The sequence below is a fragment of the Eleutherodactylus coqui genome, chromosome 4, assembly GCF_035609145.1.
Source record: "Eleutherodactylus coqui strain aEleCoq1 chromosome 4, aEleCoq1.hap1, whole genome shotgun sequence".
Lineage (NCBI taxonomy): Eukaryota > Metazoa > Chordata > Amphibia > Anura > Eleutherodactylidae > Eleutherodactylus > Eleutherodactylus coqui.
The window spans coordinates 84,272,645-84,290,250 of NC_089840.1; the positions used below are offsets into that span (position 1 = coordinate 84,272,645).

At 41.7% G+C, this 17,606-nt stretch overlaps 1 protein-coding gene across 1 annotated transcript in view; it reads left to right on the plus strand.

The window, feature by feature from the left end:
• PHEX (phosphate regulating endopeptidase X-linked) overlaps positions 1-17,606 on the plus strand; it is a 200,453-nt gene that overhangs the window by 105,307 nt on the left and 77,540 nt on the right. Inside the window, exons 11-12 of the mRNA XM_066599795.1 lie at positions 1,349-1,477; positions 7,197-7,298. Of these exons, the coding sequence (XP_066455892.1) occupies positions 1,349-1,477; positions 7,197-7,298 (231 nt within the window). The remainder of the gene's footprint in view (positions 1-1,348; positions 1,478-7,196; positions 7,299-17,606) is intronic.

Consider the following 17,606-nt stretch of genomic DNA (forward strand, 5'->3'; position numbering starts at 1 on the left):
ACAATATCAGAGTTAGAGCTACAGCATTTTGACATGTGCATTCACATCCTCTTTTTTTTATAAATTGTACTTATGACATAATCACAATCTTGTAAACTCTTTTTGTAGCTTGTACTATTAAAAACAAGACCCTGCCTTTTACAATATGTGTAAGCCATGGAAAGCCCCAAGTGCAGCTACCTATTTATTGATATTAAAAAAGCACCTCTTTTTGGGGTTTTCCCAGACATTTACTCAGGATAGCTCATCAATAGTTTTGATGGGGTTTTGCCACTTGGAATCCCTGTTGATGAACTGATTATACGATCTACTGTCTGTGTAGCCAAGCCAGATGTCCACATTGCGGTCAGTGCCAGAAGTGTAATGGGAGCAAAGTCTACTATTACGCTTCCAGCTTCGATCCCGATGTGGGTGTCTGGTTTAGCTGCACTGGCTGGAGGGTTAGATGATCAGGATCAGTGTGGAACCCAAGAAGTTGACCCCCGTTCCCTGATTAACTATTGATGACCTTTCCTGGGAATAAGTCATCAATAGTAAATGCCTGTAATACCTGACAAGAGACCTCATTCAGCCGATAGGTGGAAATCCCAGAGGTGGGACTAAAATTTTTATAAAGGATGGCAGGACTATTGTACAGATCAATGCAGCTAGGGTGATCAATGTTTGGAACAGGTTGCCACAGGAAGTAAGGAGTTCTCCTTCGATGGAAGTCTTCAAACAAAGGCTGGACAAATATCTGTCTGGGATGATTTAGTGATCCTGCACTGAGCAGGGGGTTGGACCCCGATGACCCTGGAGGTTCCTTCCAACTCTACTATTCTATGATTCTAACATGCACTTTTACCTTTTGTTACCATTTCCTCATAAGATTGTTAGCTTTTGAGATCAGTACTCTCACTCATTGCTGTTATTGTTTAGGTTGTTTCTTAGTTTATTACTGTATGTCTAGTCATATACGTAATATGTTGGCCCCATATAAATAAAGATTATTCTTATTATATTTTTATTCATTGTCATCATTCCCTGTGGATATGCCCTACATTTTTAAGATAGTAATACCCCTTTAAAAGATATCAACTTGAAACCAGCGCTAGGGAGAGCTTACCTGGGAGTGACACGGTCTCCGTTCTACCATGATATATGCAAATGTATTTTCTCCCTGAAGTAAACTTCTTAAAAGCACACAAATATATGTTAACATGTTAAGGTAAATATCAAGTACAAACATTTATTAAACCGTTTTTTGCCATCCTGTATTTATATTCCATCATAAAGCTCCCCCTGATATATTTCTTCTCCTCATCTCTTCATGACATTCCGCAGCTTTACGACATTTTTTATTTTACAGATTCTTTTAGGAACAAATTCTTTGACTGCTCGCTGGGACAGATGTGTAAATTATATTGAAAATGCTCTCCCTTACGCTGTAGGAAAGATGTTTGTGGACGCTTTCTTCCAAGAGGACAAGAAATTAATGGTACTGTACATGGATATTAGATATTTGTGGATAAAAATATGAACTATGTTTGTAATATGAAAGAACAAATGCAAATGTTTTATAAATATTTGAAGGATAACACAAATGCAACAATAGTGCACTTGTCTTCCATGCAAGAGGCATATATAATCCCAAAATTCCTTGCACATTTTTACCTGCATGTTGCAACCGTAATCCGAATGCTAAAATCCAAATGTGGACAACATGTAGTTGAAGAAATTTTGAATCATTGGGGTCTTAGAAGTCAGCTAGAGGCCTAGACCCAATCGCCTATCCTTCACCATCAGCATGTCTGCAGTAGGGTGGGATTGTATGGAGTAGTGGCCAACTGTGTGTGCTGCCACCTTGTGCACCTCTATGAGGGATCGAAAATAGCCTAATGGGAGTGAACATGCTGTTGGGAGGGGATGGAGGACTTAGAAGTCAGCTAAAGGCCTAGACCCAATCGCCTATCCTTCCCCATCAGCATGTCTGCAGTAGGGCGGGATTATATGGACTAGTGGCCAACTGTGTGCTGACACCTTGCGCACCTCTATGAGGCATCGAAAATAGCCTAATGTAAGTGAACATGCTGTTGGGAGTGGATGGAGGACTTAGAAGTCAGCTAAAGGCCTAGACCCAATCCCCTATCCTTCTCCATCAGCATGTCTGCAGTACGGTGGTATTGTATGGACTAGTGGCCAACTATGTGTGCTAACACCTTGTGCACCTCTATGGGGGATCGAAAATAGCTTAATGGGAGTGAACATGCTGTTGGGAGGCGGATGGAAGACTTAGAAGTCAGCTAAAGGCCTTGACCCAATCCCCTATCCTTTCCCATGAGCATGTCTGCAGTACGGTGGGACTGTATGGACTAGTGGCCAACTATGTGTGCTGACACCTTCTGCACCTCTATGAGGGATCGAAAATAGCCTAATGGGAGTGAACATGCTGTTGGGAGGGGATGGAGGACTGTGGTCCCTCACTCTAGTGTTTGTAGATAGGTGCTAGATGTCCAGAGCTAGACTATTGAACCAAGTCCAGTCTACTGATAGATGAAATGTACAATAGGATTTTTTTGTAGATTTTCACACAATTTTGACTTGGCAGCATGAATTATAATTCCTAAACTTTTACTTTTTGCTGCCACTTAGAGTACTTTTGAGATTGTACAGAAAGTAACCTTTCATGAGATAATAAAAAATATATCACTTCTGTTAATGCCAACTGCATGCAAACGTCAATGTTTTGTAATTGTATATTTAAAGCAGAGCCAAAAGGCTTTAATATGCTGAGAGATAACGTTACACGGTCCTAGCCAATGGATGTGTGTCATGGAAAGAGCAGCATTGTTGTAAAAAATACATTTTATAGAAATATTCCTCTAGGTCTGATGAGGACAAATGTAACATAACTTTGCACATATATACTCTCACTTTCTCCCAATTCTATCAAAGCTTGTTTTATAGAAGATGTTATGAAATCATGTAAATAGCAGCTCATTAATTTTCTGTTACTGAATTTATAAATAACCCAAATGATCATGTTTTGAGCATTACAGTTTCAGCAAATTCAGTACTTTCATTTACCTTATATAGAAATGTTCTGCAATTATCTAACATACTTTGTGAAAAGCTTCCTCATAATTTTACAACTTCTTTTAGCCTTACCACTTTTGATATATACTTTTCAAAATTGTTCAAATAAGTATAAGAATTGTGCAAAAACACATAATAAATTAGTTTATTTATTTCTATTTTTCTGCTATTGCCAAGTGTGCAGTCCTGAGGTCCTGTGTGACTATGACCTGGACAACATCTGCATCGGTTTATATGTTCTCGCTGTGCTTGCTCAGGCTCCAAGCATTCTGCTTACCTCCCACATTCCAACAACATATTGATTAGCCAATTGGCTTCCTATGACACTAGTGCTGATGTATTTGTGAAAGGAGGAACTTGGATTGTCCTCCTGGGGACAGAGAATGATGTGAGAATTTATAATCAATCTACAGTGCTGCAAAAATGGGTTAGCACTAAATAAAAAGCCATATTGTAGAATCTTTATACTACAGCAGCTACAAAAGTTTTTTTAAAATACAGCACTTGTCTGCTTAGAAAACTTTGTTTTAATACCCTTATCTGTATTATGGAGAACATCCTACGTTGTGGTGCTGGATCCATTGCACATTACATTGCAGTTTCAGTTTTTTTGAAGAAAAAAGTAGTGCAGATATAAAAATAGTTTTCACCAGAGTGGAAAATGACTACAAAGAGCATATCTTGATTTGGAGGACCTGGCACGTCCATTACATGGATGGTCCATTGATTTAACTATGTAATGTTTGATTTTCCCTATGGTGGCACTACAGGGGAATGGAACACTTTCTGCAGGTTCCTTGGAATACTTTCTGCAAGTTCCTTCAGAGATTACAGCTGATCAAAACTCTAACAAAAATATATTGTCGAAAAAAGACATAAGTTAATTGGGGCTAACCATTATTCAAGCCTGAACATTAAAGGGGTTGTCCCGTGCCGAAACGGGTTTTTTTTTTCCAATAGCCCCCCCGTTCGGCGCGAGACAAACCCGATGCATGTGTTGAAAAAAAAAACGGATAGTACTTACCCGAATCCCCGCGCTCCGGTGACTTCTTACTTACCTTGCGAAGATGGCCGCCGGGATCTCCGCCCTCGGTGGACCGCAGGTCTTTTGTGCGGTCCATTGCCGATTCCAGCCTCCTGATTGGCTGGAATCCTCACACGTGATGGGGCGGAGCTACGAGGAGCAGCTCTCCAGCACGAGCAGCCCCATTCAACACGGAGAAGACCAGACTGCGCAAGCGCGTCTAATCTGGCGATTAGACGCTGAAAATTAGACGGCACCATGGAGACGGGGACGCTAGCAACGGAACAGGTAAGTGAATAACTTCTGTATGGCTCATAATTAATGCACAATGTACATTACAAAGTGCATTAATATGGCCATACAGAAGTGGATACCCCAACTTTGCTTCGCGGGACAACCCCTTTAAGCTCAGGACTGGCCTTATGTTGCATCACCCCTGCTTAGTCAAGAGGCACCTGCAATCCCATCATTATAGTAGAAGGGCACTGCCTACATCTTCAAGGTTCCTCACACCCTGCAGATAACCACATCGGAAATATCTTTCCACCTTCCACATAGCTAGCAATAGGATGTCTCAGCCACTCAGCACTGATGGCTACCAGAGCTTCCTCGGCCCCCCATAGTGGGTGGGGGAAGAGCTGCAGGAAAAATGGTTTCTGCAGTCTCTTAACTAATTGTAAATCAGAGACTTTCTTTTAGATCATCAGAGAGGGACTGCAGAGTGGCAGCATTAACTTGTGATAGAGCTGTCCTGCATCCGTTCTCCGCCCAACACAGGCTTATGTTTCATCTGCTGCTAATCTACCAGAACTGTCGGTGTGGAGAGTGGACAAACCTCTCCCCTGCATCCCTGCCATTACTGAGTACTGGAGACTAAGACCACCACAAGTTTTGTATCTGCCTATTAACTCCTTTACTGTCATAGACCACTTGGATCTCCTTTATCAACCTCTTCCCTGTCCAAGACCAAAAAGGCTCTGCCTATTAACGGCTTCTCTACTTTAGGGTCCATTTACATGGGGCGACTGTTGAGTGTTTAAGTGCCCAACAGCTGTCCCAAAGATTATCACTTCTTTACTTTCACATGGCAGCGATTACATCATGAATGTGATACCCTGATGGTGATATACTAGTAAGTGTTATCGCATCCTTCAAATCGCCTCCCAAACTGCTGAATAAGAGGGCTAAAAAGAAAGCACTTCTTTGTTCTGTGAGACAGCATTCCTGCAAGTCAATGTTAGGCTTTTTAATCCCTTAGTGACTACCCCATAGTGTTTTTACATCCTGGCTAAGTGAGCTTTAATCCCCAGGGACGTAAAAACATGCTCCCTCTGGGGATTATAGCCCTGCAGGCTATGGACGTGACAGCTCCATGCTGTCAGTTTCTGCAGGTAGCCGATAGCCTGGACCTGTCATGGGGGGCTGTGGTAAGCCCTCCCGGTAATGCGATCGGTGCTATCCAATGGATAACGCTGATCACATAAAAGTAAATGAAAAGCTAAAAAAAGTTAGATTTTCACTTCCCTTCATGGATCGCATCCATGAGGGGGGCTGAAAGTACTCACCCCCGTCCTCTACAATGTCCTACTTTGATCTGGTCTGAAAAGGACTCTCCGCCGCAGAAGACCAGATCGGCGCTGGACATTTAAAATATCCTGGATCCCGGCTACCTTCAGTAGCTTGGAGGCTGGAGATGTCACCGGCGATAACGGAAAAGTTAAAAAAAAGTTCAAAAAATACATTTCTCAGCTGCCCTCATGGATTAAATACTCACCCTGATCTGGACCTGCTGCAGGCTTCTGCACATGCGGCGATGTGGCATGCATGTGCAGAAGACCGGAGAGCCCGGCAAATTTAAAATCCCCCTGCACCCGAGTGTCAGAGATAGCCGAGTGCAGGGAGATGTCACCGGGGACCGCTATATGCAGTTCCCAGTCACATTATCACTGTTATCCATTGTTGTGACCAGATCTCTTTATAATCCTTCATAAAAAGTTTTCTGAAAATATATACATTTAAAAATGTAATATTCTAAAGATATTTTTGCAATTTACCTATTGTTTTAAGTAATGTTACCTTGTAGATTTTAGTGTCTATTCACATTTAATTTTTTATTTATATTCAGAGTATAGGCCCTAGAAGGACCCTGACTAGAGATGAGCGAGCATACTCGCTAAGGCAAACTGCTCGAGCGAGTAGTGCCTTATGCGAGTACCTGCCCACTTGTCTCTAAAGATTCGGGTGCCCGTGGGGGAGAGCGGTCAGTTGCGGGAGTGAGCAGGGGGAGCGGGGGGGAGAAAGTGAGAGAGAGATCCCCCCCCCCTGTTCCTCCCCGCCGTTCCCCGCCCCCCGCCGGCACCCGAATCTTTAGAGACGAGCGGGCAGGTACTCGCATAAGGCACTACTCGCTCGAGTAGTTTGCCTTAGCGAGTATGCTCGCTCATCTCTAATCCTGACACACATACCAAATGTATCCCTAGACCTCCTTGCAAGCTGCACATGCTAAGGGCTTGATCAGATGAGCGTCTTTTACCACGCCTCTATAGCAACCAGTAGGCTTCTATGGAAGCGCTTACACAAACTCTTTTTAGAAGAAAAGAATCTGCACTTCTAAAAGAGAATGAACAGCGAGTGCCAACTTGCCTGTCAGCTCTGTGGTGTGCGCTGTCCAGGGTGCTTACTATAGGCTCCTATGGGAGCCGTGGAAGCAGGCTGACCGCACCACGGACGTGTGAACAGGCTACTACGCGGAGCTAGGGGCAGCCCGTTCACACGCAGAATTCCCTGCATGTCAGCAGCGTGGTTTATACGTTGCTTAGCAGCGTGTAAACAATGCTCGTCTGACCGCAGCCTCAAAGAGTGGTTTTTGCGATACGCTGAGCTGCTATACTTTTTCATATTTGTTTTTTATTGTAAAGAAAGTGTAGTCTGTCACACTTTCCTCTATGGAGGCTCACAGCAAAATAATATATACTGTTATATATATATATATATATATATATATATATATATATATACGGACATATAACAAATGGAAACAAACAACGAAATATGAACAAGCCATTAAGCAATTATATCTTTACCTTTTCCTGAATAGATGGAAGAAGTGATTGAAGGAATCCGTTGGGCTTTTATGGACATGTTGGAAAAAGAAAATGACTGGATGGATGAAGAGACCAAAAATAAAGCTAAGGAGAAGGTAAATGATTAAATATTATGTATTTATGATTACATTTGCTATTCAGATTCATGTAGTATGTGCCAATGAAAGAAATGTTCACCTAAATTACTTATGTTTTTTTTTTTCCAACTATTTTTGTTAACCATTTTACTCTGTACTTTCCATCAAGAAACTTTTAAATTCAAAAAGCAGATGTCCCCTAATGCTTTGTTCACACCTATGCTGGAAGCTCCATTTGGAGCTTCTCACACAAATCAGCCATAAAATTCTGGATGAAATAGTATGTTATGCTGCACAATTTCATCCAGGAGAATTCCAGGCAACATGTCAAAAGCCGGATGGACCCCAATAGTGGAGTCCATCCGGTATGATTAAGGTCTGGCATATGCTGGATCTGGCACTTCTGGGTTTTCTGTTATTTGGCACCTACTGTGTTTCCCTGAAAGTAAGACCTACCCCTAAAATAAACCCTACCCTAATTTTGGGGGTGGCTTGAAATATTAACCCTGCACAGAAAATAAGCTCTAGCTGCATTACATGAAAAAAGCAATACTTACCTAGCAGGTGCTGTCCTGGTCCCTCCAAGTGGTCCCCACAGTACCGGGCAAGCCTACTTGCAGTTTTCAGAACTTCCAGCAATCGATTGCTCTGATTGGTTGTCAGGCACCGTGGCTCAGCCAATCACTGCAGCACTTGATGAATTAATCACAGCTATTCATTGCAATGCTGTGATTAGTTCATAGATCGCTGCAGTGATTGGCTGAACCATGGCGTTCGAGAACCAATCAGAGCAATCACTTGCTGGGGCGGGTTAAAAAAAACAAACAAACAAAACATTACCAGCAAGCAATGTTCGGTCAGCGCTGAGAACTGCAAGCAAGCCTGTCCAGAACTGCAGAGACCAGTGGGAGGACCCGGACAGTGCCTGCTAGGTAAGTGCATGAACTCCCCTGAAAAAAAGACCCTGTGCCTCTTTTGGGGCAAAAACTAATATAAGACAGGGTCTTATTTTTGAGGTAACACTGTATGATGGATCTGAATAACAGAAAGACTTAGCACACAGTCTAAGGGTCCTTTTACTCAAGACAACTATCTGACTCTTTCGGGCGCAACAGTCGTCCAGGCAATAATCACTCCTGAGCTTTCACACAGAAGCAAAAATCGCTTGTGAATGAAGACAGAGGCTGGAACAATTTCTGTCTGTCCTCCTCCATTCACCATTAACAGGCTGTTATTCATAAATAATGGATAGGTCAGCAATAGTATTTGCATGGAACACCCTTTAGTCATGTTTCTTTGCAGCGGTTGGAACTCTGTTCTTAAAGCCCATTTACATGCAACAATTATAACTCAACATTCGTTCTAACAAACAAATTTGTGCGATAATCGTAATGTGTAAATGCAAAGTCATTGTGCACTATTCATTCACTTGACGTTTATAGATGAGTTTCAGCCAGCATAACAATGGTTGTTAGTTCATTCTTTTAATGCTTTGTTTAAATGACATTTGTTAAGTCATTTGAAAGACTAAACAACTGTAGGGGAGGCTTGATTGTCTGCCATGCTAAACACAATGACTACTTGTTTACTCATGCAGCAGAAGACAATGGCTTATCTTCAAACTAATTAAAAACCTGCTGGCCAGAGATTCCTTGCATAAACACACGCCCATCTGAGGAAATAATATATACAGTGTTAACATAGCTTATGGGGAAAATGAAGAGGATTTCAAATGATTATCTGTTCAACATTTGTATGCAAAAAAGTCAATAATTCATTCAGTCATTCATTTGTTCAAATGACAATTGTTGTGAGGCTTAATACAGTGCTCCAAATCCTTTAGATACTGTAAATGATAAAACTCTTCAGCCACCATTAGCAGTTGATTAGAAGCTATCTGTATAGTATTAATAGATTGCACTATAATAAAATAATATGCAGGGATCTCCAAACCTCCTGATAGTAGGGGTTGAAAGCAACCAAAATGTTATCATTTAGCTTTATGGATATGCAGGAGGTTCAGAGCGCAGTATCAGAAAAATGAATTAAAAAGCACATAAAAATCACATGTTGTTAAGGAAGGGCATTCATCTTCAATATACAAAACTACTGTAGATCTTGGTATGGTAAAATCTTGTACGGGCCGTAGACTGAATGGCCACTTTAGTAGCTCATTAGATTTCTTTTTGCCTTCAGAACTGTAGAAATTCTTTGTGGCGTTCATCCACAAGTATCGGAGGACTCCGGGTGCTAGGAAAATGTTCCCCACAATATTATTTCATCTCTACCAGCTTGAACTGTTGAAAGCTGACAGTGTTCATCAGTTAGTGCTATTTGCACCAATTTTTGACCCTCTCATCAGCATGGTGCAACAGAAATCTAGATTCATTTGACAATTGATGCTTTTCCACAGACCAGTGATCCAATTTTTGCCCACTGGAGTCTCGTCTTTCTACTTTGCTTAGATAGGTAGGTACTATGCAGCAGATACCACGCACCAGCTATCTCTCCTGTTTTGTCCATAAGGTGCATGCATGCAAATGATGTGCTTCTTAAAGGGCCAGCACACACACCCAGGTTTCCTGCTCCTAGCCAATCCAGATGACTGTTTGTTAAAGGGTTTTCGTCATTAAAAAAAAAAAAATTCTATACTCACCTATTTCTTCCCCATTAGTCTCCTTACCACATCTTCTCCTGGCTGAGCTTCTGCAGTATCCCTGGGTCAGCTCACTGCATGACGGCCGACTTGTTATGAAGCTGGCATTCCTTACATTTCTTTCTGCCAGGTCAGTGAAGGTCACGTCCCTGTCCTGTAGTGTCCACTGGCTAGGAAGGAATTCTGATCTATTGCAGAGACAGCTCGCATGAGCAGTCCCTGAAGTAGTTTGGCACTCCCCCTGCTGGTTTGTGGGCTGGGACATAACATACATTGGCTGGCAGAAAGAAGACTGCCAGCCAATGTACATAACCTCACAGGAAGGAGAGGAATCAGCCAGTTGGAGGTGAAGTGACCCCCCTCCCCCTGACTGCAGGAGACAGTAGAAGATCAGTGAGGTGAAGATCTGGTAAGTAGACAGATGGGGGAGAAATAGGCAAGTATAGATTTTTTTTATTTAATGACAGAACCTTTAAGGCAATTTCTATCACTGGAGAGTGCACAAATATGTTCTGTTTGGTACGCAAAGGTGCTTTTTGATTATGACTGACTCCTGGTTTGTCCTGTGTCACCCAGCTTTCCTATGTTCCCTATTTCTGACCTCAGCTTTGTATCCCAACCATGGTCTTGCCTGCTCCTCTGGTAGTGCACTACAGTTTTCCTGACCATTCTGCATCAGCTACCACAGCATTGAGACCGCTCCTGAGGTAATGGTCAGGATGTCCTGCAGCGAAGACCAAATCCCAATTGATGGTGTTAAAGGGTGAAAACCAGGTGACACCAGGTACTGTACTTAGGAATAGCCCCAAGCCAAATCGATCTGTGCCATGGTGGGTCATGGTGGGTCAATTTGTCATTGCCAATTTATATATGGTAGCAAAACTAGATGAACCCTGGACTACCAAGCTCAGTAACAGAGATGCAGGAGGATTATGGACCTAAATAGCTAAAAAAGCATTTTGCTCATCATTAGCAAGCTCATTATTATTAGACATGTGAGCGAAATGTAAGAGTTAAAGCTCCATAGTATAATGTGTGTGATTTAAAGCTCTACTCTACTTTAATGACTAAATTGTACTGCTGGTTTCACACTAATTTAATTATTTTCCTCTGCCAAATGTTGCTAGATGTTATTGTTACAGTATATTTTGATTACACAATTCCAAATGTTCATTTTGAGGAAAGTCCAACTGTGTGAGTCATTTACAATAAGTACTTGCTAGAACAATTTTATCGCCTAATAACTTATTTGTTCTTGAAAAAGAAAAAAGTATTGTGTCCTTGGAAAGCAAAATATATCATTTCTAGGAAAAGATTTTTAACTTGTAAAGTGGATCACTCCGGTACATTAAAGGGGTTATCCAGGGTTAGAAAAGTATGGCTGTTTTCTTCCAAACATAGCACCACCCTTGTCCGTGGGTTGTTTCTGGTATTGCAGCTCAGCTCCCATTCATTTCAATGTAGCAATGCTACAATACCACACACATCTCTATGGACAAGGTTTGCGCTGTGTTTGAAAAGCAGCCATGTTTTTCTAACCCTAGACAACCCCTTTGAGCAATGTTTTGTAATTTTTTTAAAATATATTTTTGAATTATTTAAATATCAGATTCCTATTGGAAAGTTAATATTTAAATCATTCTTTTAGATGAGCTACCATGCCTAAATGGTTGGATGGATGAAATAAATTACATTAGAAAATAGCTCTTTATGTAATTTCCTAATGCAAAATATTCTTTAGAACATGTTCAATTGATAGGCATTTCCTATTAAACTCTGGTCAAAATGATAAATTGGGACATAGTATTTAATTATAGTGTTTTAATTGTACCAAATGGTATCCATGTCTAGAAGCAAAGGGATCACCACAATAAGGACACCTCCACATGAGGAACCTAAGTGGCCATGTCTGTCCTTAAATAGAGAAAGGGAAGAGATTTATTGCAGAAGGAAAGAGCAATGTATATTACACAATATAAATGACCACAATTACTTACCTGGCAGGAGTCCGCTGCTTCACCAAACACTTCAAGCAGGACAATAACCAGTGCCCGTGTCGAGGCGGGTCTGGAATAAATACACTTCCATTATGATTGACTGGCTGGCTAGGAAAAACACCTCTCTGTTGGCCAATCAGTCCATACACCACAACAGATGTTGTAGCAGGGTTGTCAAAAAGTGTGCATTATACACTGAGCCCATTGAGGGATTTCTGACATGATACCTCAGGGACCTTCTACAGACAGAGGAAGAAGGCACTTGTTGGCGCCCAATGCTGAGTGTATCCACTGAAGGCGAGGCCACATGGGCTGCGGCTGATGTCGTCTCCCTGGCTCCACTTCCCGATTGCTGCCAGAATGCTGCAGCAGATGCACTTGTGAAGTGTTCCAGAATAGCAGTTGTTCTTTTTCAATACATGGAGCATTAGCCAAAAAAGAGGCTTAAGGAAGCACTTCAATTATAGCTTTTCTTTCATCCCACTGCTCTCATGTTCAGCAGAGACAGATTCCGCATGTGGGTTCCCATAGCGGATTCCGTCTCAGACCGCAGCCAGATGGTCACGGCGAGCCGCCATTAGACTTGCGCGGTACAGATTTTTAAAAAATTCCTGCTTTGCCAGCAGAATCTGCGACCCATCCGCAATTGACACTGCGTGTGGGCCGCGGATTCTGCTAGAAAAGGGTTGGACGGCTTCCATTAACTGCAATGGAAGCCATCCATGTGGACACCGCAGGAAAATGGAGCATGCTGCGATTATTCCTTCCTGACCGGAACCCCAATTGGTTTCCGCTTGTGTGCAGAAAGAATAACTTTTCCATAGCATGCTTTTCCATTGCTGCGGAACCCGGAGACGGACACCCACCCCGGATTCCGCAGCAAAAATCTGCTCGTGTGCAGGCGACCTCACGGAAAGAGTAATTTAACATTCCAAATGTATTATCCATGTTGCTTGCTCTACAACCGCTTATTAATGTTCTCTATCTTGGATCATTCCTCTACCCTCTTGAACAGTGGGAAAGACGTGCTTAAATGCCCATGTAGCATCACACTCTGGGGCTTCTACTGCATTTCCTGGCCGCCTCTGAAGGTGGAGGCACATTACAGGTCATATAGGAAGGTGAATGGGGCGCAGAGCAGTAAATCAAGAAGTTAGCAAATGTTCAGAGTGAAGTCATGTGACTGATTATTCTGATCACAATAGGGTGAAATAGACAGAAGACATTGTGAAAGGATGAGTTTAGATAGGTGCAATAATAGTAAGTTTCCAAATGACTGTTACCTAACTCCAGCCTTCTTGGGCTCATACACATTAGCATATTATGACTCCATTTATCCTTTGTGCCACTCACCTACCATGTACCATTTATACTACTGTTTTTTGTGGTTGAGGGGCTTTTGAACCATCTTAAACACCAGGGTTTGGGTGTTACTGCTACCCTTTTACTCCCTATGCCTACACCCCCGTGCATAAGGTAGCAATTGCCAGTCAACATGCCATGGCATGCTAAGGTGCCATGAGAACTTGTCAGGGGTGCTGTGACACTCCAGGTCAGGAATCTAAATGTAGCAAGATGGACCGCATACTAAGTTCTACCCACAGCACACACTTGCCAAATAGGAGCCCTGCATGGGTCCAGTGGGGAGCCATACTGTGAGTACTGTTGTCTTCTGCCTTTGGTAAATTGGGCGGCTGGCAGTGAGGATAGGCGTTGGTGAAGTTCTTAGATGTGATTATACTGTGGCAAGAAGGGGTAGTAAACATCTGGATGTGCTTATACCGCGGCAGGAAGATGTTTCTGTTTTGCAAAAAAAAAATATTTGTAAGGGTTCCTTCAGGTAAAAAAAAAATTCCAGAGCTCCTCCAAGGCTAAAAAGGTTAGGAAACACTGACATAAGGTCTCATATTATATTGATTCACGGTATACTGTGAAGTCTGACGTTCATTGGCATCTGCCATTCCCAAAGGTGTAAAATAAAATCTGAAATACTTGATAATACTCAGAAAAGGTAACCAGGCAAATAAAAACATGTGGCAGACATAGTTAAGAAAAAAAACTAAAAGAAGATGGATGAAATAATGGAATGGAAATATTTTACTGAATAGTCAGTTACAGTAAGTTCAATTTTCAGTAAGTATATGGCAGTATGTAATGCATAGAAGTGAATAACTTTACTGAAGAATGTATTACCGAAATATTAGGATTTGACTGTAAATTAAAATGTAATTCTCATTTAGAGGATATCATAACTGGATAGAAGAGAGGATTTTTAATAGTAAATATTAAATCTTATAGCTTCATCCAAGATGCGTTGTACAGGAATATATATAATATTAAAATGGCGCATAAGTAAATGGTAGCAGTTACAGTGATCTGCATATTTTCAGCCACAAACTTCCTATAAAATGCACTGGGTGGAGCGCCTGTTACTTCTAATGGCAGAGTAGAAGGTAAATATTGGCAATGGACACTAATAGGATGCTTGGTATTCATTGTATTGTCCAGATTTCATTTGTTTTTCTGCTTTGCAAATATTACTTCATTAAGCTTCAGATTGTCTTAGAAGAATCTAAGGTTTATGAATAGAAATTCCTTCTGTATGTTCTTGGTTGAGTGTTTTAGTTATTCCCTGCCTCAGGATAGCTGCTGGCTGTCTGTCTAGGATGATCTAGTATTATGTTGCATCTAGTATTTTTATTATGATGATCCATACATCTAAAGGCCCCTTTACACTGGACAACTGTCAGGTGCATAAACTGCTTTACACAGGAGTAATAGTCGTTCAAGTAATAGAGGCGCAGTGGGCCCCCTCCATTCACAGTAAACAGGCAAACACTGAATGTGAAGCCACTCAGTATTCTTTCCTTTTCCATGAGCTGAAAGGAAATGACTAGCGACATAAGAGCAACTTCTCTCAGTGCCCTGTTTGTTGCCATGTGTACTCGGGCCAACAGTTGCCCGAAATGGCTCATTTCAGTGATTATTCAGGCGAACATTGGCCCGTGTAAAGGTACCTTTAGATAGCGTTCAGTTGAACACTATCTTGCTCAACACACTTGTACACAGCCAAGCTCAGTGTGCAAGTGTTGTGAAGGTAGGGAGGGGAGAAAGATGCTGTCAGAAGTGGCTTATCTTCCAAGAACAGAAGAGTTGTCCCTGCTCGATCAACAGGATGCCCACATACACATTAGATAACAAGCCAATCCTGCATCTTCCGCCAGTCTAGCTTTAATGTTTATGGCCTTGCTATGTTGGCTGTACATGACAGTATTAAAAATGATCTTGCTACTATATGGTGGTATGGCATTAATATGTGGACTTAAATAAGGACAAAAACCAAAATAAGGGGCAAGCATAGGGAGGACCCAATATTTTATAAAATCGATCCTTTCCCCTTCCTTCCTTCCTTCCTTCCTTCCTTCCTTTCTTCCTTCCTTTCCTTCCTTCCCTTCCAATTAATTCTTCTCTTCCTTCCTTCCATTCCCTTTCCTTCCAATTCATTCCTCTCTTCCTTCCTTTCCTTTTCTTCCAGTTCCTTTCTTCCTCCCTCCCCTCCTTCCTTCCTTTCCTTCCTTCCCTTTCAATTCATTCCTCTCTTCCTTCCTTCCTTCCCTTCCAATTCATTCCTCTCTTCCTTCCTTCTCTTTCCTTCCAGTCCCTTTCTTCTTCCCTTCCTTCCTTCCCTCCCTTTCCTTCCAATTCATTCCTCTCTTCCTTCCTTCCTTCCCTTCCCTTTCTTTCCTTTCCTTCCTTCCCTTCCAATTCATTCCTCTCTTCCTTCCTTCCCTTTCAATTCATTCCTCTCTTCCTTCCTTCCCTTTCTTCCTCCCTTCCTTCCAGTTCCTTTCTTCCTCCCTTCCTTCCTTCCCTCCTTCCTTCCTTTCCTTCCTTCCCTTCCAATTCATTCCTCTCTTCCTTCCTTCCTTCCCTTTCCTTCCAATTCATTCCTCTCTTCCTTCCTTCCCTTTCCTTCCAGTTCCTTTCTTCCTTTCCTTCCTTCCCATCCAATTCATTCCTCTCTTCCTTCCTTCTTTCCCTTCCCTTTCCTTCCAATTCATTCCTCTCTTCTTTCCCTTTCCTTCCAGTTCCTTTCTTCCTCCCTTCCTTCCTTCCCTTTCCTTCCAATTCATTCCTCTCTTCCTTCCTTCCCTTTCCTTCCAGTTCCTTTCTTCCTCCCTTCCTTCCTTACCTCCTTCCTTCCTTTCCTTCCTTCCCTTCCAATTCATTCCTCTCTTCCTTCCTTCCTTCCCTTTCCTTCCAATTCATTCCTCTCTTCCTTCCTTCCCTTTCCTTCCAGTTCCTTTCTTCCTCCCTTCCTTCCTTCCTTTCCTTCCTTCCCATCCAATTCATTCCTCTCTTCCTTCCTTCTTTCCCTTCCCTTTCCTTCCAATTCATTCCTCTCTTCTTTCCCTTTCCTTCCAGTTCCTTTCTTCCTCCCTTCCTTCCTTCCCTTTCCTTCCAATTCATTCCTCTCTTCCTTCCTTCCCTTTCCTTCCAGTTCCTTTCTTCCTCCCTTCCTTCCTTTCTTTCCTTCCTTCCCTTTCAATTCATTCCTCTCTTCCTTCCTTCTTTCCCTTCCCTTTCCTTCCAATTCATTCCTCTCTTCTTTCCCTTTCCTTTCAGTTCCTTTCTTCCTCCCTTCCTTCCTTCCTTCCTTCCTTTCCTTCCTTCCCTTCCAATTCATTCCTATCTTCCTTCCTTCCTCCCCTTCCCTTCCAATTTATTCCTCTCTTCCTTCCTTCCAGTTCCTTTCTCCCTTCCTTCCTTCCCTTCCTCTCCTTTTTTCCTTCCCTTCCTTTCCTTCTTTCCTTCCCTTCATTTACTACTTCCCTTCATCCATCAAACAATCAGTATCTATGTTTAGCTTCCTTAGGATTGGGGTGCTCGTCATTGTGTAAACCACACTTAATTCCACATAATGGCTACTTTTACGCCACTGCTTTAGTCCATTGAAACATATCTTGGCTTTTAGTAACATTCCACGGATAAGGTAACATTAGAACTACCTCTTTCACAAGTGTCACCTTTGTGTATTTAAAGCGTTCTACTGGTTGAAGAAAAACCAGACTTTTGCATTTGTACAGAAATTGAACTGGAAAGTACAAAGTGCATCTCATTATATCTAAGATATCAATGCAATTTGGAGCAAATGAGAAAGAAAATAGCAGATACTATCCAGATGTATTGTAGCCCTCAGTGAATGAGAAATAATGTTTTAGTCAATTTAGATTACTCTTTCAATCAGTTATCGGCATACAGTTGTAATACATCTATGGCTGACTTCACAGTGGCATTTTTTATTTGTTTAATTATGGTTTTTTTTAAAAAAAAATCTGATCATTATGGATCCCATTAATCTCTACGGAACTAGAGTGATGATAAAATAAAGCAATACACTTAGTCATCACTTTGTGGCTCATAAAAATGAATTTAATCTATGGATCCAGGGAAAGTTTAACATTTAGAGTACAAAAGTATCAGAAAAGAGAATAAAAAATAAAACAATTAGAAATACATGGCAAAGACCTATATTTATACTGAGACCAGAGATATTCACCAGAGATGACCTTTGAAGTGAAGGTCCATAAATACTAATGTCCGGTCCTTTAGAGGGCAAATAAAAGGTAATTTTGAAATACACCTTATAGATATTTTGTTGGCCAGTTTCAT